We start from the raw sequence: 24,125 nt of genomic DNA, 5'->3' as shown, positions 1-24,125 counted from the left end.
TGGGAGAAAAAAAAACAAGACCGCGGGTGTGTGCGTTCCAAACACAGCATTGTACGTACACACAATCAGCGAAGTCGAGTCTCCAATAAATGTCTGTCTCCCGATAATAGCCCTGGCGGCTAACGATATTGAAGCGCCTGTCTCTCATAAACAACAGGGTCAAAAATAATTGCGTACCAGTGTGTGTTCTCTGTGGATACGAGCAGACAGTTAACGCCACGCATCTGATTCCGAGTCAACCGTTCCACACAACAGGAACCAGCGTTTTATTCAGCAGTCTCGACGGATCATTTGCGGGCCGTCTCGTAACGGAAACGATCGTTAATTACCGTCTTATCAAAGATGGATCTGGTGGGACTGTATCTCTGCGGGGGCTAATAAACGTGGGTGTAAATGTGTTCCTGCTAGGGTTGGGTGTGTATTCAGCGGTGTGGTAGCACAGGACGTAAGTGACATAGAATTATTTACAATTAGCAGTATTTTGCAATTTGTAGACATAAGGCAACTAGGCATAATTCAATAAAAAGTGTCAATAGTACAGGATATAACTAACAGTAGTAAAGTGTCTGTGAGCTTAAGGTTTAGGTAGTCTGTATACATGAGATGTGCTTCAGGATGATGGTCAATTGTCGCCTGGGGGAAGAAGCTCTTTGTTAGCCTCTGAGTTTTGAGGCTGTGGTTGGGGTGGCTGAGGTCTAACAGACTATGGTTGGGGTGGCTGAGGTCTAACAGACTGTGGTTGGGGTGGCTGGGGTCTAACAGACTGTGGTTGGGGTGGCTGGGGTCTAACAGACTGTGGTTGGGGTGGCTGGGGTCTAACAGACTGTGGTTGGGGTGGCTGGGGTCTAACAGACTGTGGTTGGGGTGGCTGAGGTCTAACAGACTGTGGTTGGGGTGGCTGAGGTCTAACAGACTGTGGTTGGGGTGGCTGGGGTCTAACAGACTGTGGTTGGGGTGGCTGAGGTCTAACAGACTGTGGTTGGGGTGGCTGGGGTCTAACAGACTGTGGTTGGGTTGGTTGGGGTCTAACAGACTGTGGTTGGGGTGGCTGGGGTCTAACAGGCTGTGGTTGGGGTGGCTGGGGTCTAACAGACTGTGGTTGGGGTGGCTGAGGTCTAACAGACTGTGGTTGGGGTGGCTGGGGTCTAACAGACTGTGGTTGGGGTGGCTGAGGTCTAACAGACTGTGGTTGGGGTGGCTGGGGTGGCTGGGGTCTAACAGACTGTGGTTGGGGTGGCTGGGGTCTAACAGACTGTGGTTGGGGTGGCTGGGGTCTAACAGACTGTAGTTGGGGTGGCTGGGGTCTAACAGACTGTGGTTGGGGTGGCTGGGGTCTAACAGACTGTGGTTGGGGTGGCTGAGGTCTAACAGACTGTGGTTGGGGTGGCTGGGGTGGCTGGGGTCTAACAGACTGTGGTTGGGGTGGCTGGGGTCTAACAGACTGTGGTTGGGGTGGCTGGGGTCTAACAGACTGTAGTTGGGGTGGCTGGGGTCTAACAGACTGTGGTTGGGGTGGCTGGGGTCTAACAGACTGTGGTTGGGGTGGCTGGGGTCTAACAGACTGTGGTTGGGGTGGCTGGGGTCTAACAGACTGTGGTTGGGGTGGCTGGGGTCTAACAGACTGTGGTTGGGGTGGCTGGGGTCTAACAGACTGTAGTTGGGGTGGCTGGGGTCTAACAGACTGTGGTTGGGGTGGCTGGGGTCTAACAGACTGTAGTTGGGGTGGCTGGGGTCTAACAGACTGTGGTTGGGGTGGCTGGGGTCTAACAGACTGTGGTTGGGGTGGCTGGGGTCTAACAGACTGTGGTTGGGGTGGCTGGGGTCTAACAGACTGTAGTTGGGGTGGCTGGGGTCTAACAGACTGTGGTTGGGGTGGCTGGGGTCTAACAGACTGTAGTTGGGGTGGCTGGGGTCTAACAGACTGTGGTTGGGGTGGCTGGGGTCTAACAGACTGTGGTTGGGGTGGCTGGGGTCTAACAGACTGTGGTTGGGGTGGCTGGGGTCTAACAGACTGTGGTTGGGGTGGCTGGGGTCTAACAGACTGTGGTTGGGGTGGCTGGGGTCTAACAGACTGTGGTTGGGGTGGCTGGGGTCTAACAGACTGTGGTTGGGGTGGCTGGGGTCTAACAGGCTGTGGTTGGGGTGGCTGGGGTCTAACAGACTATGGTTGGGGTGGCTGGGATCTTTGATGATCCTCCGGGCTTTGCTGACACACCGTTTGACACACCGTTTGTTGTATATGTCCTGGATGGGCTGAGGATGGAACAATAAACTTGAAACTGGGATAGAGCAAATAAATGTCCGGGGGGGCTACTAAAATAAGTTTTACTGTGTGTGTGTGTGTGTGTGTGTGTGTGTGTGTGAGAGTGTGTGTGTATTTATTGATGCTTTCATTTTTCATTTCCTTCTCCAGATATCTTGCAGTACTACCTGAGGTGCAACACAGGCCAGACCAACCCCTTCCAGCAGGTACAGACTCCGTCTAACTATGTGTCCCGCTTGTAGTTCTATCTCGGTTAAAGATGGCGTCGTTTTGTAGTTCGGCACATAGGGTGTGGCGAGGAGGAAGACTGGAAACCTTGGTTGTGATGAAGGACAGTTATGGCTACTGTAGGCTATAGTCTCCGGCCAAGATTTGAGTGATTTGTGTGTGTGTGTGTGTGGGGGTGTGTGTGTGTGTGTGTGTGTGTGTGTGTGTGTGTGTGTGTGTGTTACAGAGGCTGTCAGGGAGTCACAAAGCCCTGGTGGAGATGCAGGACGACGTCGCAGAGCTCCTGAGGTCCGCTACGCGCGATTACCCGAACACCAAGGTGTGTGTCCGTGCCCGCCTGCCTGCGTGTGTGTGTGTGTGTGGGGGGGGGTGTATGCGCAAAGTCTAACCTCTCCTGTGGTCCTGTAGGGGGGTCTGGAGCAGATCCAGTCGGTGTTGAACTCTACTGAGGTAGGCCTCCACCAGCTCACCGCCCTGGTCGACTGTCGCAGCCTACACATGGTGAGTGGGGGTGTGTGTGTGTGTGTGTGTGTGTGTGTGTGTGTGTGTATGTGTGTATGTGTGTATGTGTGTATGTATGTATGTATGTATGTACTGTATGTATGTATGTATGTATGTATGTATGTGTGTGTGGGGGTGTGTGTATATATGTATGTATGTATGTATGTGTGTGTGTGTGTGTGTGTGGGTGTGGGGGTGTGTGTATATATGTATGTATGTGTGTGTGGGTGTGTGTGTGTGTGTGTGCGTGGAGGTGTGTATGTGTGTGTGTGTGTGTGTGTGTGTGTGTGTGTGTGTGTGTGTATGTGTCCACCGAGAGCGAAACTCGCACTGCAGTTCATCCTTCGAAGAACTCAAGCGGTGAATATTAATGGCGCATAAAATATGTGATGTCGCCGAAAGATCTATTTCAACGCGCGTGTTCCTGCGGGCCTGTCCTTAGATAGCCTGAACGTGTGATTCCAACTCTGACGACCTTGTATGTCCTTTATCGATCAATGATTAGGCAAATGCGCTCAGAGAATGATTAAAACTCTTCAGTGATGTATTGATCTCCTCCAGGCTTAATTCCGTCAGCGGCAGAGAGAGATTTAGAGATTTAACACAACAGATTAACACCTTTGGAACAGACAGAACTGCAGAGAGAGGGAGAGAGGGAGAGAGGGAGGGAGGGAGGGAGGGAGGGAGAGGGAGGGAGAGAGAGAGAGGGAGGGAGGACTTCTAAAGCCTTCTAAAGCAAAGGGAGTCATGCAAGCAAGCACACGCACACGGGCGCACACACGCGCACACACACACACACACACACACAGTTAAAACATTGAATTGCTTTTGTTATCATTTATAGATAACTAGCTATTCTCTCTCTCTCGCTCTCTCTCTCTCTCTCTTTACTGAGATATATATATATATATATATGGTCTCTCCCACTCTCCATGTTCTCTCTCTCTCGCTCTCCCCCTCTCTCTTCTCTTCTCTCTCTCTCTCTCTCCCTCCACAACTGGTAATGACTGTAATTTTCCTCTCCTTGAAGTTCTCAAAGGAGACAAAAGGCTTTGTTACATCTCACATCACCATTACACTGTGAGGCTGGCAGCACCAAGCCAACTCGGATCTAAAATGGCCGACTTCTCCTCAGCCCTTCTCTCTCTCCCTCTGTCCTCGGTAGCCCGTCAGTTCCTTCCCTAATACCCTTTCCTTCGCTGCTGATTTTGAAAGACTATGACAGGTGAAAGCAGTTTGGAAGGAAACCTATTCTCCATCCCTTTGACCTGATCTATCAGTCAGTGTTCACCATGTAAAGCATAAGGACAAGTCGAGGAGGTGGTTTTGAAGGGTGTGTGTGTGTGTGTGTGTGTGTGTGTGTGTGTGTGTGTGTGTGTGTGTGTGTGTGTGTGTGTGTGTGTGTGTGTGTGTGTGTGTGTGTGTGTGTGTGGTGACTGGTGTGATGTGTAACAGTAGTTTCCAGGCAGATTTCTGAACCACAAGGCTGTCGCTACGACTCAGCCCTGACAAGACGTCCCCTCTCCTCTCCTCTCCTCTCCTTGGATGACGTGACTCACTCTCTTTCTCTCTTCTCTCTTCTCTCTCTCTCTCCATTCTTCTGTCCCTCTGTCACTCTCTCTCTCCCCCACCTTCCTCCACCCATTCTCTCTCTCTTTCGTTCGTTCTTTCTTTCTATCTCTCTCAATCTCTGCCGCCCCCCTCCCTCCCTCTCTCTCATTCTCCCACCCCCCCTCCCCCTCTCCCTCCCTCTCTCTCCTCCACCCCCCCTCCCCCTCTCTCTCCCTCCCTCTCTCTCTCTCTCTCCCACCCCCCCTCCCTCTCCCTCTCTTTTTCTCTTTCTCTTCCTCTCTCTCCCTCTCCCCCCCCCCCCCTCCTCCCTCCAGGACTACGTCCAGGCCGTGACAGGGCTGTGTTATGACGGGGTGGAGGGTCTCATCTACCTGGTCCTCTTCTCCTTCGTCACCGCCCTCATGTTCTCCTCCATCGTCTGCAGCGTGCCGCACACCTGGCAGAGCAAGAGGTAACGCGCACACGCACACACACACACACACACACACACGCACACACACACACACACACACACACACATATATATATATGAGCCACAATATTATGACCACCTGCCTAATATAGCCATAATAATATAGCCTTAAAATAGCCTTAAAATAGCGGACACAGTTGCCCTGTCTCCTTGGACCACTGTCAGTCGGTACTCCCCACTGCTGACCGGGACCACCCCACACCTGACCCTGACCCTGACCCTGACCCCACAAGCCTGGCCGTTTCAGAGATGCTCTGACCCAGTAGTCTAGTCTGACCCAGTAGTCTGGCCGTATCCATGTGGCCCTTGTCAAAGTGGCTCAGGTCTTTACTCCTTGCCCATGTCTCCTGCATCCAACACCTCAACGTCAACAACTGACTGTTCACTTGCTGCCTAATATACCCCACTACTCTCCAGGTGCCATGGTAACAAGATAATCAATGTTATTCACTTCACCTGTCAGTGGTCATCATGTTTTGGCTCATCGGTGTACAGTCTATCGCACAACCACACAGACACCTTACAGACTCAGATGTAACACACACACACACACACACACACACACACACACACACACACTGATGAGCCCTGCCTAGCTAGGAGAAGCCCTTGTCTCACATGGTTCTATGCAGGTCTTGTTCCCCCACTAGGTCTGTCCTCGCCACCAGTTCAGTTCTAATCTTTGTTAGAAGCGTCAAAGTAACCACTGAGAACTCGCATGTCGTCGTTTATAACTGCATCTGCCCGTCTGTCTGTCTGTCTGTCTGTCTCTCTGTCTGTCTGTACGCACGCACGTCCATCTGTCTGTCTGTCTCGATGCACCTGTCTTCCAGTTTTCTTTCTCACTACTGTTGTGCTAGATTACGTTTCAACATTTTTTTCTGTCCCCCCCCCACCCCATCCTCCTTATGTTCTCCCCCTAGCCTGTCCTGATTTGGAAAACCTGTGACTCTCCTGATAACGTGATAAGCTCCAGATAGATAGAGGATACAGTGTTTGTTTACTCTGAGCTGCAGTAGATATTCTCATTGGAAATGGAAGCGTTCTCAAACGACCATTTGAGGTATCTTTTTTTTGCCTGAAAAATTGGAGACCCCTAATAGACAGCGATTGGAAGATGTTTGTATTTTTGTAAATAGTTTTAATCGTGATCTACGGTTTTGAGTAGCCGAGCATTGTGGTCGTCCTACGTACGTGTGCTTGTGTGTGGGCGAGCTTGTCCATCTGGGTACGAGACCCAATGCAAAAGGCACACTGCCCTCTGCTGGTCGGTAGTGGAAGTAACTTTATCTCAGCGCATGCATGCCTCTGCAACATAAGCCTTCTCATGACCCATATAAGGTGTTCCTGAAGTACTCTGTAGATAGGCGGCCCTATCAGAGACTGTGATGGTTGTCAGTCTCAGTCATTGGCTACAAATGGGAGGAGAAGTAATAGTGGGCCAATACATCCATTCTTCATATTAATGGGAGAATTCACTTATTATCACCGTTTTTAAATTCACCTCATCTGACTGTTATCAAGAATGTAGTCAATGAACCCGGAGAATCGTGTAACAAAAATGATGGCTCTGTTCACTAAGCCACAAACTAGCATTAGCATTATTGAGTACACATGGGGGTAATGGGGGTAGTTAGCAAGACTGAATACCTTCAAAGAAGCAGCCATCTGAATAGTATGCACAATAATCGCTATTCACTGACTTCCAAATCAGCACACGTCCTATTTGATTATTTCATTTGTTTTCTTTACCGATCGTTCTGCATCTTTAATCATTTTTATGTTAGAAAATGGTTAACCAATTGCGGCCATTTTTACCCAATCTGTTTTTTTTCTGACTTTCTTTAAAAGAAACATACACATTTTATATTTTTTGTTGCTTTTCCATGGGGCACTCGGGAGTTTAAGATGCATGAATCAGACAGTTTCAAATGGAGTCAATTAATTGCCTGCAGTTCAAGCGAATCGATTCTTATTGAAGAAGAGCTATGTATGCTTCGCTACTTTCTCTGGCTGTACATGACTGCTGCCCGGGCAAAGCTGCAACTGATGATGATGATCAAAAACCTGCCTGCATGCCTCTTTTTCTGTTCCCATGAGGTTATTGGGGAAACAGCCAAATCTGCCCCTGACCTTGGAAGTTCTCTGATCTTCTGTGCTAAGGAGTTGGGGGGGGGGGCATGGCTACAGTGGCTGTTTTGGGGGAATGCCATGTCTGACATATTGTCTTTATTACACAGTACAAGCACAAAGGATTAGGGGGGTGGGGGGTGGGGGGCAGGGGGGGGGGCTTCTGAATTTCCCCCAAGTGTCCTTTTGGGGCTCTGTGAGTTTGAGTTTGCCCCCACCCCTCTAGCGCCACCTGTTTTCACTCTTGCTGTCTCTCTCGGACCCTAACCCACCCCACCCCTCATCCCCCCTGCTCCCTCCCTCACCCCCCCCCCCCCCTGCCCCACCCACAACCTGGCCCTGGCCAATGAAGGACGGAGGAGGAGGATGGCGAGGAGGAGTCTGGCGCCCACGGCTCGCGGGGGCCGCACGATAACCTGTACCGCGTTCACATGCCTAGCCTCTACAGCTGTGGCAGCTCCTACGGCAGCGAGGCTAGCATCCCCGCCACGGCGCACACTGTCAGCAATGCCCCCGTCACTGAGTACATGTGAGTTAGCACCCACCGCTAGCCGCTAGCCGCTAGTAGAAACAACACTACCACGGGGTAGTGGTGGTCTAGTGGATAGTGAGTTGGACTTGTGATCGGAAGGTTGTGAGTTCAAATCCCGCCTGAAGCCACACCACTACTAGTGTGCCCTTGAGTAAGGCACTTAGCCCTCAGTTACTCCAGGGGGAATGTCCCTGCAATTCGTAATTGTAAGTCGCTTTGGATTAAAAGCGTCTGCTAAATGGCAAAATTATTAATTTATTATATTAATTATTAATTATAATTATTAACACTGCCTGCTTTGAGAGTTAGCCACGTGCCTGCCTTACATAGTAGTAGCTAGCATAAGAGTGCCTTCCCGCCAGGGTGCACACTGTCAGCAAGGTCCTCGTCATGTAAGCGTCGACTAGCTAGGCGCTAGCAGAAACGATAATTCTGCCTGATATGACAGTTAGCCACGTGACTGCCATTTTAGCTAGCATTGCTTTACATTCTAGCCAGCATGCGTTGGCACACACAGCCAGCGATACCTCCATCACTGAGTACATGCGAGTTAGCCTCCACAGCTAGCAAACACACCGCCTGCTGTGACAGTTAGCCATGCGACTGCCATCGCCTGCTATACGTGATAGCTAGCTGGCACATGTCCATTACCTGGTCGACCTCACAGAGGATATGTGAGCTAGCCATGCTACCGCTATACATTAAAGAGTACAGGTGAGTTAGTCCACTAGCCTCGCGCAAACTACACTGCCTGCTATACGTTGCGTAAGTGTGAGCAACACGACTACCCTTACGTTTAGGCTCCAGACAAACACTGCCTGCTCGTACCTCACAATTAGCATCGTGAAGCAAGATTGCCTGCTATCATCTCATCAAGAACACGTGAGCTGGCCTACCTGCCGCTCCACGTCCATTCCTGATACATTGCCTGCTGATATTTGTAAGGGATGTGTACAAATTAGTCTCTGCATGGACCCAGGCAGAATAATGTTACTACATGGAAATAGACCATAATCATTAGGATACAGGACATTATCCTACACGTTATACAGGGCCTTTAACAGAGTAACTACCATATTAGTTCTACTACTACTTCTGCTCTTTCTTTAGCAGTGGTAAGTTACCTTATTATTGACTGTACCTAATATGTATTTAATATGTAGTTACACTGCAATAAGGTCCATGTAATGTAAAGTGTTGTAAAGTTCGATTATTCGAGTGTCATTCAATCATTCATCTGCATGGATTTAAACTGATGTTGGATCATAGGACACTATTGTGGACATTCACACCTGATAGCGAGTGTCTTTATTTCATTCGACTATGAAACATTTTCATTTTAAAGACGATTCTAAGCATGATGGCCATACTGTTTTTTATACAATGGTATGACCATATACGATACACATATTTGCATGGTTTAATGTCCTTGCTTACAAGACTTACCCTTCATTAACACATGACAGAGTATATACAGTCACATTGGGCACATTGACTCAGATGAAGTAAATATGTGAGACGATATATATCATAATTACAAGTATACATTCTGACAGTATTGATTCAATAAACTCTGTAGACACATCTCTACTACAAATTCAATAGCAATATAGATTTGGCACCTTAAGTAAATTACCAGCAAAATTAAAGTCTAGAATGTCGATGGGGTTGAACAGAGTCCGTATGTAGGGTTCACCGTAGTGTAAACCTCACTATGGGGTAGTGGTGGTCTAGTGGATAGTGAGTTGGACTTGTGATCGGAAGGTTGTGAGTTCAAATCCCGCCTGAAACCACACCACTACTAGTGTGCCCTTGAGTAAGGCACTTAGCCCTCAGTTACTCCAGGGGGAATGTCCCTGTAATTCGTAATTGTAAGTCGCTTTGGATTAAAAGCGTCTGCTAAATGGCAAAATTATTAATTAAATTATTAAAATTACTATGACCGTGCTTTGAGGGCAGAGTGACCGCAGTAACCTCTCGTTTGTGACGCAGGAGCCAGAACGCAAACTTTCAGAATCCCCGGTGTGAGAACACCCCTTTGATTGGCAGGGAGTCCCCTCCACCCTCTGTAAGTGCACACTTTCTAGTACACACTCTCCCTCCCCCCCTCTGCCCTACTGCAAGTGTACACTCTGCTCACCATCGAGTGAAACACCTTTGCAGAAGGTCATTTTGGCAGCCTGGATTCGAAACAATCTTTTTACGGTTTTGCATTCTCAATAAAGTGATTAGGCACAAACGGAAAAAAATCAAAAACAAAGAGTTTGTACGGTTCATCTTTCAGTGCTGCAAACGACAGTATTGTGCATTTTTACGCACTGGTTTGGTTCCTATCCCTCCATTTGGACGTTCTCTAATTCTGATGTAAACTCTGGTTAGTCTGAGCATGTGCCCACACGTTGTAGTCATGTGGAGGAACAGGTGTCCAGCTGGAGGCTTTTTGTCCCATCTGGGGTGCTGTAGCTGTGAAAAAAACCTGTGTCGGTGCGAAACTTGGCTTCATCTTGTTTTGTTTTTCGTCTTGTCTGGGTGTTCGCAGACACCGAGCGCACCTGACCAAGGTAACGTTCTAGAATCTCCACTGCATGGCAGCCCCCCCCCGCCCCCCACCCCGGTGCAAATCAGAGACAAATAAATCATCCCTCTCAGAGAAGACATTCTAGCATCATCGAGGTAGAACTGTGATTTGGCATCTCGCAACGTTCCCTCTCTCGGAATGTGTTGGCGTTTGGCGTCTTGTTAATGCTTTAACTGTAGGGCTGTAAGTAATGGCTGTGGACCCGCCACGTCGACTGAATGATCGATTGAACATGTTTCACACACCGTTCCTACTCAGCTCGTGGACACGCCCCCCAAGCAGTTCGTTGTGTGACCTGACGTCGGAGACGTCCCCGTCCATCGCTGATAAGTGTCCCGTGGGAAACCACAGCCCGAGCTCCTATAGTTCTCCCCCCACCCCACCCCACCCCCCCACCCCCCTGTCACCATAGTGTGTCTGTGTGCGTTCTTTAGGTGCATGTGTCTCCTGTATCTGTGCCCCCCCCCCACACTCTCATAACTTAACCACACTGTAGTGCTTCACATTATCCACAGGGGTACTTGCTGCAAGTCACCTCATCCACCCACCACCAAATGTGTAGCTGTAGCAACCACCCGGGTGATGCATGGGCGGCCATTTTGTGCCAGCATACTCACCACGCATCAGTTTCCACAGTAGAGATGCATAAACCAGAAACCCCCCCCAAACAGTAGCTTTTGACTAAAAGACCCGCTAACTATTAACAGGCTAACCTTCTACATCAGAATTAGAGCACTAACTACAGTCATTGACCCAGTGGTTTCAACCGTATTTGAGGTTCTTCTAATGTCTCCCAATAACATGGTAGGATAATTCCTAATCAAGTCGTCGTAGCAATTGTTGTTGTTGTTTTTTTAACCTACCTCAGGCTGTCCAAATGACTTGTGAAGTGTTCTACCTGTGTGCGCATCGCCTGTGCCGTGATGTACATACACACTGTATTCTGTGTCGACCTCCCTGTCCTTCTTCTCTTTCTCTCTCTCTCTCTCTCTCTGTTTCTCTCTCTTATCTCTCTGTGAGCACTTGTAAGCAGCGTAGTTCACATACCCTTTCCTACTCACTTCTTGTAAGTACACTAGTCGACATCCTCTACCCTCCTCATTGTTCTGTTAACTACGGATAGAATGTGCTAGTCAGGCAGTTATCGACAGCAAAGACAATTGTTTTTCTTTTTTGTTTGGTTGCGCCCTTCCTTTTCTTTCTTTTACACCCACCTCGCTCTCTCTGTCTCTTCCTCCCATATGCTCTGCCTCTACCACTCCTCTTTCTTCTCTCTCACCTCCCCCTCTCTCTCTCTCTCTCTCCCCCCCCCTCTCCCTCTCTCTCTCTCCCTCTCTCTCTCTCTCTCTCCCTCTCCCTCTCTCTCTCTCTCTCTCTCTCTCTCTCTACAGTACACCTCGAGTATGAGAGCCAAATATCTGGCCACTAGCCGCCCCGACCAGAACCGACGTTCCGTTCCCAACGACCAACTGGACCCGGCCAGCCGGCCTCACCCCATGGCCCGACCCCAGTCCTCAGTCCACTAGAGACCAGAACCACTCGAACCAACGGTTCAGCCCACAAAAGACCAGGAACTACTTCGACCAACCTCTCAGTCCGCTACAGACCAAGACCGGACCCCCCTCAACCCGCTAAAGACCGTAACCGACTTCACAACGAATTTTCCTCGGCTCCGACCCAATTCGACGCACCAGGGAACGACGGTTTTAAAACCGTGGAACCAGCCGACCAACCTGTCCAGCGCATCAGCGGTCTTTCCAAAAAATCGACCTGGCCAAACAGACTCAAGAAGAACAACCACTAACGCAGAACTGCCCTGGTATCTCGCCCTCCCCAGCCCCACCCTCACCTCCATCCAACCCCCTTCATGCCCCTTCACCTTCGTCCCATGTGGTGCTATTATTTCCCTGTGTTTCCCCCTCCCACACCCACCCACAACTCTCCCCCCCAACTCGAGCGGAGATGTGTTTGACAATCAAAATGTCACTAGTCGTCAAATTTCTCGTTTAGCGAGAGTTGAAACCTTCACAGTTCCTTATTGCTCTTCCCTTCTTCGGCTAAAAAAAACTGGATCCCTCCTCTTCATCTCCACTTCCTCAGTACACTGCCCTCTCACCCAAATCTCCAATATGAGGAAACTGCCCCAACCACACACACACACAAAACTCCTCATCCTGTACAGAACTGTAAATAGTGAAATGTGTGTGTTTCGTTCTAGAATCTGGAAGAAAAAAAGACCGGAACGTCTTTCATTCTGGAAGAAAAAAGACGGCAACCATTCCTGGTGATATGGTGGCGTCTTTAATGTGTTGTATCTCTGGACTGATGCTGTATTCATACTGTAGGCTACACAGACACTGCTGTACCTTTTACGTTTACGCTTCCGTCTCTGCGACTCCGGTCATCGAGACCTACTATGAGATAAAGAAGGCGTAGACACGAGATGAGGTCGTCATAGAGACCAGGAAATACCCACGGGAGCCGACCGGTGAAGTTCCCGTAGGGCTCCCATGGTGCCGATTTACGCCAACTTCCGGAAAAGAAATCTACAGTATAGACACATTCACTGTCCAATCCTTCTTTGTCTCATTCTAGGTTGAGTTAAGGTTCGCCTCTGTTCAAATCAGTGTTCCTCAAGTACGGTCATTGAGAACCACAGGGTGTGCAGGCTTTAGTTCCAGCCTAGCACTTACACACCCTTATTCAACTAATCACGGTCTTAAAGATCGGTTGAGTTAGCGGTGCGTTGGAATAAACGCCAACTCGGTTGAAGAACTCCTGATTTGACCCGACTTCTCCATCAAACTAACAAGCCACTGAATCAGAAAGCCATGTTTTAACGGTCTCTCACTCTGTCAAAAGACTGTAGATAGACATGAGCCGCCGCACCCCAGTGGCGTGTACCATATAACCTGTCTTGAAAAAAATAATGTTGTCTAGCTATGACTTACTGTATAACTTGAAATCGTGAGCTCTCGAGTGTGTTCCTTGTCTGTGTGTGTGTTTTTGTGTGCGCACACACAATGTAAATACGAGCCAGGGATCCAACGGGGCGCTAATGGAATTCCGAGCTTTTCGGGGACCAGATTCGGATCGGCGTTCCCGAATGGGGGACGAGATGAAGGGACGTGGGAGCGCTCACCTGTGCCAAATAACTCGGAATAATGAGGGATGCCCCGAACCCTCGTACCTGCGATGATTTCTTCTCAACTTCCTCCGTACATCTCAAAAAGGGAAAAATTATCTGGAGATGGATGCAGAGAAAAACTTGGGGGGTGGGTGGGAATGTTTTCTTTATTGTTTTTAAAATACAATGTGTTAATGAGGCATTGGGATTGGGTACTTTGACCAACTACAGTATGTACCTGTGTATCCCTGATGTTAGTGTTTTTTTTATTTTTGGTTCAATTACTGCTCCTTTATTTGTGTTGTTGTAATGACCTCAGACTGCTAAACTAAACCAAGGGTCAATAGGTCAAAGTCCACAACCTTTTACAACCAGGAAGTTGTTTTTCCTTCTTCTCAGAAGCACAAAATGCTCTTGTACTTCAAGGTGACTATGGGACACGGAAAGGGGAACACACACACACACACACACACACACACACATGCACACGCAGTATATTCACACTCGCACACATATTGATGTAAAGTGTGTGTTGTGCGGGGACACTGCCAGTGGTTCTCTCCCTCTTTGGACTCTGTGCTGTAAAGTGTATAATAATAATCTAGCTGTGAATCTCTCTTCCTCACTCTGGTGTGTGATGGCTAGTGAAGTATCCGTATTTCTCTGTGCTGTACGTTCGGTGGTCTGTGTGTGATTGCCAACAAGTAAGGGCTTGGTCCTTTAGTATTAACTCATCACTCACACTCTTAACATATACATATACACACACACACACACACACACTCTCACACATGTGACACACTCACACATTACACACATTCACATAAACACACCTGGTATAACCCCAGCTCTCTTAACCCCGCCCAAATACCTATCCATTGTCCTGTTCACTTCCACTCACACACATAGAACTACAGTACCCATCCACCCTCACTCCTGTCATCTGACGCTGGCTAGCATTTACACTATTGGTGATTTATTATTGAATAGAGGGATTTGCCCAGGGAAAGGGAGGATGAACCGTGCCCTAACGCTCCACCAACAACCACTCAGTGTGTGTTTATGATTTACTGTGAACGAACAACCACTTTCTCGTTACAGCGAGACAATCATACTGGTGTGATTTTACTCTGTCAGGACGCGACCTACTTTTAAAGTGTACGAAGTGCACGAAGGGCGGCAAAAAAAAAGTTGGGGAAAAAACAACCAATGGCCTTTCTTAACGTTTTTACACTCTTACAACGCTCTTCATATCACACATGATTTTCTTTTTTTCTCTGTCTTTTAAAACTAAATCTTTAAAAAAAAAAAAAAACGATAGCTAGCTCTTTTTTTTAGGATGGTAATAATACTGGCAAGAGCACCGTTTTACTTTTCTTTCTAATGGTGAATGAATCGGTCTTGCATCGCATTGTTTTGATAAAGCAGTACTGTAGACTTCTGTTTTTTATGGTTGTTTTTATTTTTTTCCGGCGATTTACTAAGATGATAATGTACATGTCTAAACTGTGGTAATATCATTGAGCCTGGAGTCAATGTTTTAAAAAGGAATTAAAGCTACTTTAACGGAGTGATGCGGGATGTGTCGTGCTGTTTGTTTGTGTGCGAGGGAGGGTGCGTGTGTGCACGTCTGGCTCTCTCGCTCTCTTATGTTGACTGACCAGTAGATGGCGCTATTGCTGTATTTTAGTGCAGAATCCACATTTGGGTCTGATGCTTACAGAGAACTGTCCCATCCTAGATAAACTCTCACGCACTATGTGTGTGTGTGTGTGTCTGTGTGTGTGTTTTATGGCTCCTTTTGGTCCCTGGGTTCCCTGAGTTCACAGTCGGACACACACGTACACACACACACATAGAGATGGACTGTGTCTTGTTGTGCTTTGTGACGTGTTTATTGTACGGTATGTATAGAATGTCTGGCTCTCAAACTCCTATTTCTGAAAAACCAATCAGTATTGTTTAGGGAATGACAAAACTGTCAGCGATAAATGATGAAGAGTATGACACATAAATCAGATGTTTATCAGTCTGTAGGGGCTTGCACACACACACACACACACACACACACACACACACACTCACACACACATATGCATGCAAACACACACACGCACGCGCACACACAGTCAGCAGGAGTCTGTATGGCTGTGTCAGATAACAGAGATGTATTGCGTCAGTACGTTGGCTGTGTGTGTGTGTGTGTGACACCGTCACCCCATGGCTCGTAAACGGGGTCAGAGGGGAAAGGTGAAGGGCTAAACATCCCTCAGATCCCATCCAACACACACACACATGCATACACACACAGTCTGCCAGTATTTTTCTAAATTCCCTCTTTCTCTCTCAAACCGCTGTCTGTCTCAATGACTCAGTTCTCCCAAGACATCTCTTCTCTCCTAGGATAACATGACTCACTCTACTTTCTTTCCTCTTTCACTCTGTATCTCTGTCACTCTCTTCTCTCTCTCTCTCTCTCTCTCTCTCTCTCTCTCTCTCTCTCTCTCTCTCTCTCTCTCTCTCTCTTCTCACAACAGTTGTATGCATTGTCTACCTATCGCTGCCTGTCCCTGTGTGTGTGTGTGTGTGTGTGACACACACACAACACACTAATCCACTGTATCTGGAGCAGACCCAGATAGGAAGATCCATGTTAAGTCTGTTTAGGTTCCCAGTGAGTGATGTCTCAGGTCTGTGCGGAGGTCTGGTCTAAACCAGGCAGACCTGGGGACCACGCCGTCTCCACCAAGGGACGATCTGATAACACCTAACGTTTCACAGAGAAAGAGAGAGAGAGAGAGAGAGATACAATGGCAGCTGGAGCTGTTTCAACATTTCTCTCGGTCCGGCGATTGTCGCTTGCTCTGTTGTGTCGAACGCCAGTCGTGCCAACAATAATGAACAGAGTGTATGATTGAAGGAGAGGCGGTTCGGAGGCCAGGGCAGGACAGGAAGGCATGGCGTCAGACCTGACCACGTCCCTTCCCCAAACATGTTTGTGACCACGATACTTCCCCCGGGCTGTGGTCTGTGTGGGGAGATTGAAGACAATTGGCCGGACAGCTTATTAAATATGTTTTAAATAAGTTTATTGTGCCCAGGGGTGTTCCAGCGGTCTAGCACCGCGGTCCGCAGTGCACACATTGTGCCCATGTCAGCATGGGTTCGAATCTGACCCATGCCCTGCTGACATGCCCTCTCTCTCCCTTCTTCTCCTTACTTTCCTGTCTGTCTTCACTGTATCTGTCCAATACAATGACAAATATGAGTGGGACTGCCACACTCAGAAAAAGCTTATTAAGCTTATTAAATCATGTTATTATTGATGGATAATGGGATGATAATCATAGATGGCCGCATTCGTAATTGAGCTCTGAGCGCGCCGGAGTGTCCACGTGACTGCCATTTGTCCAATCAAATGACTTGGTCCCATTATGACGTTGAACCCAGTGTGCGGGGAATTTACGAACACGGCCGATATCAGATCAAGTATAAAAAAACGTATTTGTGAGGTCACGTCAGCATCAACGTAGAGATAGAAATGTAGAGGGGTATGACATCATCATTGGTAGCAACACAGGTCATCCATCTTACTTACTTCCTGTTGTTTCTCCCTCAATAAGACATAAATAACAATTGTAATGCACAGCAATGCGTGTTAACACTGCCTTTCTAAAATAGAATGACATATCCCCATTTTAAGTCACTTTCAAATAATAACACCACCTATGCCAATTGAAATGCTTATAACTTAAAAAGTATTTAAAAAGCTGTATTTAGGTAAATGTAGTTGAGTCTGTCTGTATATTTTAAAGGTGGGTTTATTAGTAGCATCTTAAATCTGGTATTTTCGTAATTTAGTTTGGTGTGTCCAGATAAGACAAATCAATTATGCAAAAACACTCAACCTTTAAAAACGTCCTTTATAACAGCCTTTTGAAACTCTGTTATGGCATATATTTGACCAAGCGTGTACCAGTTAAGTACAAGTTAAGTAACTAGTTAAGTACATACACAAGATTGATTGTAGTAGAGTGTGTTTGAACTCCAGTAAGTATGTCTTTCTCCGTTTGGTGAAGGTCATATCGACCAAAACGTTTTTAAGCTAACATTATTGTTTCAGTTTTTCTTTCTTTTCTTTTTGAATACAGTGGTTGTACTGTAGAACCATACTGCCTCTTTCAGTCACACATGTTGGTTCTGCGTGTGGAGCCAAATAATGCATATTTTAATCTCATGAAAATAAACAATTCTTATTTTCATTCACTTTCCAGTGGCATGGCTAGTCACGGGAGAGAGGAGTTACAGGCCATTTTCTGGCTGACTGCTAACCTCTGACTACCGGCTGACTGCTAACCTCTGACTACCGGCTGCTTCAATGTTAGAGTCACAGTACATGAGAGGGAGTTTAAACACACACACACTCACACACACTCACGGCAGAGAGACACACACACACACACACACTCACTCACTCACTCACTGTTGAGAGACACACACACACACCCATACACACACGCACTGTTGAGACACACACACACACACACACTGTTGAGACACACCCACGCCTACATAAACACACCGATGCAGATGTGGAAAGTTTCCTGCTTCTGAAGATAGAGAGAGAACGAGAGAGAACGAGAGAGAAAGAGAGAGAAAGAGAGGAATGATATTTATAGTCGAGCCAGTGAGCCAGGAACAGAAGTCTTGCCAATAAATAGATCTGGCTTACTGTTTGAAACCCAAGCATCCCTTTAATAGTTTTTACTGCAACGTGATGTGACCAATCAGTGTCAGATCTGCTTTGTGTGTGTTCCACTAGGGCTGTATTAGCCTGCCGACCTAAAGCCTGAGGACCTCACACGATATCGTTTAGGTTGTAGTTGATAATGGGAGGTTATTATTAATCATTAACTCATCATTAATGTCGAAAACCCAGTGGAAATACAGTATTTCACCATCCAAAACGATGGTGGTGTACCATTGCCTCAACCAAGCCGGTCTAGATGGTGATAGCACAATAGGTGCACCTCCAGTTTCACCACAGGGTTACTGGTTCTAGCCCCACAGTGGTTTACTCTGTTGTCGGAATGAAACGCACGTTCAAGAAATGGAGGAAACGGAGGGAGCGGACTTTCTCAACGGTTATCAACACGACTCCTCACATCCTCCACTCACACCCTACAGAAAAACCCCATCGGCGGAGAAGATCTAGGCCCCTCTCCTTACATAGGGGTAGTGGTGGCCTAGTGGATAGTGTTGGACCGGTGGTCAAGAAGGACATGAGTTCAAATCCCCACCTGGGGAACACCACCGCTAGTGTGTCCTTGAGTAAGGCGCGCAGCCCTAAGTTACTCCAGGGAGACTGTCCCTGAAATCTCGGATTGTAAGCCGCTTTGGGTAAAAGCGTCTACTAAAGAGTTAAAATGGAATGTAAATGTAACATATTCTCCTCCAATGCTTTTTGAGGAGGAGGCGAGTGGGAGACAGGGGAGTCGTGTTCCTAAACCGTTGAGAAAAAGGCTCTGATGATGTCCCGGCAGAGATGAAGGAGACTGAGTAAAGAAGTGAAGAAATATAACAATCGTTATTCACCAAGACTCTTACATAAGTGCCCCATAATTATTGATATCCTCTTTGGAGGGATCTGAGACATCTTAGATCTTGAGACAAAACATTCATCTTCATTAGAGCTCATCCCTTAATCCCAACGCAACCACACCCCAGGGGGGAAAACACCCTGGGAAAGAAAATGGTGCTCTCGATCCGTAAAGATCCGTCCGTTATTACCTACGGGAGGGCGACTCTGGGATCCTGGCGCCATGCCAAGGGTGTGGCCGCGCGGAAGCCAGCGTTTCCCACCAATCCCCGCGTGGACGCTTTTTCCATCGATTGAGATTTTTTGGGGGAGGAAATGATGTTGGGTGTCTGTCTCTTTTTTTTTTTTACAGATACAGTGTTTTCTGTGTCCACATTGAGAGATGAACTGATAACATCGACTACACTACACCCAAAACAGGTGTGGGTGTATCAGGAAATGTATTTTGGACACACACATCAGGACACACACATCAAGTTGGATACTTTGAGGCATTATAACGCTTTATTAAAAGCAAAGAAATAGCAACCAGTGTGGTGAGACAAGGTGACGTAATCAGGTTGAAACCCCCTGAGACTCTTTCACTAGTATTCATATCCAAATGATCTCTATAGTCCAGATACTGGAGAGTACATCATGTATAGAGGCTGCCCTTGTCCACAGATCTAGAATCAGCTTAACGTCCCCCAATTCCTCCCAATAGCCATTGGAGGGCAAACTGCTAAGCTGACTTTAGATCAGTGTATAGGAGAAACTTAATTCTACTCCATAAGTATATACAGCCACATTTTAACATCAACAATACATTTGTTGTTTAACAAAAGCACATTTGAGCAAATGAAGAATAAAAAAAAAAACGTTAACTATTAAAAACGTTGATATTTAGCTGCTTGAGATGCTGTTGATGTTTTAAGCAAGAAACCAGCAAAGGAAAGCAACCAAGGCTTCAAGAAAATGTATATTTAAAAATATAAAAAGGCATGGTTAAGAAACATAGCTTCAAATAAAATGTATACAATAATACAACCAACCCAGTATGGGTTATACTGTCACACAGAGGACAGTCTGAGTACGCCACAACTTTAAAATGTGTGAATTTGATGTTTCTCAAACCTCTTCCAAAATGGTTAAAAAATCATTATCAAAGTTGTACAGACAGACACAGGTTTGATAATAAAAATGCAAATTCCATATCAACACATACAACTCATGAGGCCATATCCAACTTTCCATATTTCCGATAGTTTTATGAACTCAACAGCAAAGTGCTTTAGTCACGACGCCCCTCAGAATAACACTCCTGAGAGAGTCGTAAAGTAACGAAAGATTAAAACACTGAATATTATCAACATAACTAGAACCACATCTTCACTTGTCGGAGTATATCCGGAGTCTATTGAGAGTTCCAAAAAAATCCATCGAAATCTCACCGTATTGAAAAAAACCAATATCCAATATACAAAATCCTTCACAGCTTGTCGAAGACAATTGGAATGTATTAAACAACAAAGCGGATGCACAGACATTCAACTTAGCGGAAAGGTAAAAAAAAAAAAAAAAAGACAACATTTCGACGCCAAAAATTGTGCGCGACATCTCTTGAGTGTCAGCATCGCCCGCTTTGAACACAAAAAACACTCGGAGAGAGAGAGCTGCAAAACCAGCTCAGAGCCAGCCACGTGAGCTACGTTCAGGAACGTTGCCCGTCTCGTATTGTTGCCCGCCTCCTCCCTCCGCTGTGACCTCTCGGCCTCGGGGGATCCGGATTCATGGGGTCAGGGAGGTGGAGGGGGAGTCAAAGGTCGTGTGTGTGTGTGTGTGGGGATCAAGTGACAAAGAGAGATTCAGTAACCAGTCCAACTGTCTCCTCATGTCACTCTGACACCCAGGGAAGCAGGGCAGAGGGAATAGGACAGTGTCATCGTCAAGACCGACGGGTTGCTCTCCATGTCGTCTGCGTTGCTAGGTGATGTGCTAAAACGCCAGGTTTGGTAGATCTGGTGTGTGTGTGTGTGCGACTGCTTTGAATCTGTGCCCACCTGGGTCTCCACTCCTCCTTGACATCCCTCCATCCCTCCCTCTCCACTCCTCCCTAACAACCCTCCATCCCTCCCTCTCCTCTCCTCTCCTGGCCCGGCCCGGTGGGTTCTAGTAGCTCAGGTGGGCGGGACACCAAGGAGTGTCTGGGTACAACAGGCAGTGGATTGACCTGAACCTGAGAGAGAAAGAGAGAGGGGGGGGGGGAGAGAGAGAGGGAGGGGGACAGAGAGAGATTGAGTTTAACACCCCTTTACTGCACATTAAGTGAATGTTACATGCCTTACAAACAAGAGAGAGAGAGAAAGAGAGAGGGAGAGAGAGAAGGAGAGAGCAAGAATGGAGAAAGAGAGAGAGAGAAAGAAAGAGAAAGAAAGAAAGAGAGAGAGGGGAGGAAATGAGTTTCACAATGCAGGGCAGCTGCCTACTGGGAGTTTAAAGATAAGAACATACGACCACATGCGTGTATGCACGCAGGCACACACACTCACGTACACAAACACACACACGCTTCTCTCAGACAAAGCAGGGAAGCGACCTGCTGTGGCCGTAACAACACACAGCTGTACATGGACATACCTACATAACACATTTACTGCTGCCTGAGCTATTTCTGAAACTGGCAGTGTGTGTGTGTGTGTGTGTGTGTGTGTGTGTGTGATGAAATGCTCTTTGTCATTTAGTCAGGTGTCACACAGACAAGAACATACAGATACTGCAAAAAGTCAGCTCTCAAAAACAAGAAAAAAAAGCAATAAAATGAGGGACTATTACTTCAAATAAGCGAAATTATCTGCCAACAGAACAGGAAAATGACACTTGCCAAGACTTTCTTAAAACAAGTAAGTCGATATCTTAAAACTAGGGCAGTCAGACAACAAACAAGCATTCATTGCCTTGATTTAAGATATGTTATCTTACGTAGATTTACTTTTTGCACACACACACACACACACACACACACACACACACACACACACACTACACACACTACACACACACAACTAATTCTCCCTCTCTCGTACCTGGAAGGGTCCTCGTCCAATGAGAACGCTCCCCTCACGTTGACGATGTTCCTGTTGCTCTCGAACGTGCCGTAGCTCAGCGTCACCTGATAGGACAGAGACACGGCCACACACACACGTCTGTCAGTGCCACACACACACGTCTGTCAGAGCCACACACACACGTCTGTCAGAGCCCGGGTGTGCAGCTGCAGCGGGTGTGGGCGGGGCCAGGGTGTGGGCGGGGCCAGGGTGTGGGCGGGGCTAGGGCCGGTGGTGTTCCTGGTCATGTGGCAGCGTGAAATGCAGAGGTGGTGCACACAGCTAACACTAGAGGACCATGTCTGTGAGCACTTTTATGAGCTGTGTGTGTGTGTGTGTGTGTGTGTTAACGCCTGTCTGTGTATCTCGTGTGGGGCAGCTGTTGTAGGTGTGTGTAGGGTGTGTGTGTGTGTGTGTGTGTGTGTGTGGTGTGCGACACTTATTGTGTGTGTGTGTGTGTGTGTGCCTGTGCGTAGGGGTGTGTGTGTGCGAGTGTGTATGTGCGTGTGTGTGTGCGTGTGTGTGTATAGGGGTGTGTGTGCATGTGTAGGGGTGTGTGTGTGTAATGGTGTGTGTGTGTGGATGTGTGTGTGTGTATATGTGTATATATGTGTGTGTGTGTGTGTAGATGTGTATATATGTGTGTGTGTGTGTGTGTGTGTGTGTATATATGTGTGTGTGTGTGTGTGTACCTGTTTGTGTATCTCATCGTGGAACACCAGCTGCAGGTTCTCCAGGTGGGAGTGGAACAGGGGGCTGCGCGTCAGCCCCACCCCTAGCAACGCCTCCACAATGTAGCCCACCGTGCAGTCGTCAGGGAGACGGATGCGCTCGGCTGTCGACATAAAATGGCCGCCGCTGGAAACGGACGGAGGGAGAGTCAATATCCTAATAACAGCATGTCTAACATGATAACACCATGATAACACCATGTCTAACATGATAACACCATGTCTAACATGTCCTCTGTTTGATCTCTCACGCACGCACGCACACACACACACACACACACACACACACAGACACACACACAGACACACACACACAGACACACACACACACACACACACACACACCCCCCCCCTCTCTCTCACCTGGCCCAGGGGCTCATCTTGAGGGCCAGTCCTCTGCTGATACAGAACCCCGCCCCTCCGGTGGCGAACCAGAACCGGACCGGTCTCTGTAGACACACAACACACACACTGAACACACACCTCGCCACGCACCAACACACACTGATGGGCTAACACCCCCCAACACACCAGGTCTAGCAGGGTAACACCCCCCAACACACCAGGTCTAGAGGACTAACACCCCCCAACACACCAGGTCTAGAGGACTAACACCCCCCAACACACCAGGTCTAGCAGGGTAACCAGGGTAACCAGGGTAACCAGGTCTAGCAGGGTAACCAGGTCTAGCAGGGCTAAGCTGCCCAGTCGTGTCTGCCTACCGTGTGGGCGTCGCCCAGCCTCTCGGTGGCCTCGATTGGTCGGTCGAGGCTGGGCCGGCCGAGGTAGACGTGGTGGGCGTGGTCGTAGTGGGACAGGAGGGCCACCAGGGGGCGCACGTTCACGTAGTTGTCGTCGTCCACGTGGCAGAACCACCTGAGGGGGGGGGGCACACAGAGACCGAGGGGTTAACCACCCAATGATGTCACACGTGGACGGATGGGTGGGTGGGTGGGTGGATTATGAAGGTGTGTGAGTGTGTTTTTCAGTTTGGGTACGCTATTTATGTGTGTGTGTTTGTGTGTGTGTGTGTGTTACCGCATTCATATCTGTGTGTGTTTGTGTGTGTGTTACCGCACACTTACTTCCTGCCAGAGGTGATGAAGGTGTCGTACTCGACGGCCATCTTGCAGGAGAGCGCGTGGCGACTGTGGAGCGCTGAGCAGTTGGTGTTGATCAGGTGACTCCCTGGACACAACCAGGAAGAACAGAAACCAATGTCAGAAAAAAGATATCACATGTTAAATAGCGGTTGACATTGTCTGCGTCAAACTCAGTTGTTGAGAAACAAAAACAGAAACTCTCCCAG

At 47.8% G+C, this 24,125-nt stretch overlaps 2 protein-coding genes across 2 annotated transcripts in view; one reads left to right on the top strand and one right to left on the bottom strand.

Annotated features, from left to right (window-relative positions):
* Nucleotides 1-13,488, top strand: part of LOC308151146 (protein tweety homolog 3-like) — a 38,736-nt gene extending 25,248 nt beyond the window's left edge. Inside the window, 7 exon segments of the mRNA XM_080523968.1 lie at nt 2,414-2,469; nt 2,718-2,810; nt 2,900-2,992; nt 4,879-5,015; nt 7,519-7,695; nt 9,691-9,766; nt 11,668-13,488. Coding sequence (XP_080380094.1) covers nt 2,414-2,469; nt 2,718-2,810; nt 2,900-2,992; nt 4,879-5,015; nt 7,519-7,695; nt 9,691-9,766; nt 11,668-11,802 — 767 coding nt within the window. The 3' untranslated portion in view covers nt 11,803-13,488.
* A 7,662-nt stretch (nt 13,489-21,150) lies between these two features.
* LOC308149733 (beta-1,3-N-acetylglucosaminyltransferase lunatic fringe-like) overlaps nt 21,151-24,125 on the bottom strand; it is a gene marked incomplete at both ends in the record, with an annotated part of 11,254 nt that continues 8,279 nt past the window's right edge. Inside the window, 6 exons of the mRNA XM_080522630.1 lie at nt 21,151-21,217; nt 22,065-22,150; nt 22,778-22,943; nt 23,180-23,265; nt 23,539-23,692; nt 23,902-24,004. Coding sequence (XP_080378756.1) covers nt 21,151-21,217; nt 22,065-22,150; nt 22,778-22,943; nt 23,180-23,265; nt 23,539-23,692; nt 23,902-24,004 — 662 coding nt within the window. The remainder of the gene's footprint in view (nt 21,218-22,064; nt 22,151-22,777; nt 22,944-23,179; nt 23,266-23,538; nt 23,693-23,901; nt 24,005-24,125) is intronic.

Source organism: Nansenia antarctica, assembly GCF_963989245.1.
Source record: "Nansenia antarctica genome assembly, chromosome: 2".
Taxonomy (NCBI): domain Eukaryota; kingdom Metazoa; phylum Chordata; class Actinopteri; order Argentiniformes; family Microstomatidae; genus Nansenia; species Nansenia antarctica.
Note: the sequence above shows the minus strand (reverse complement) of the source record. Positions and strands in the feature narration are given on the sequence as shown.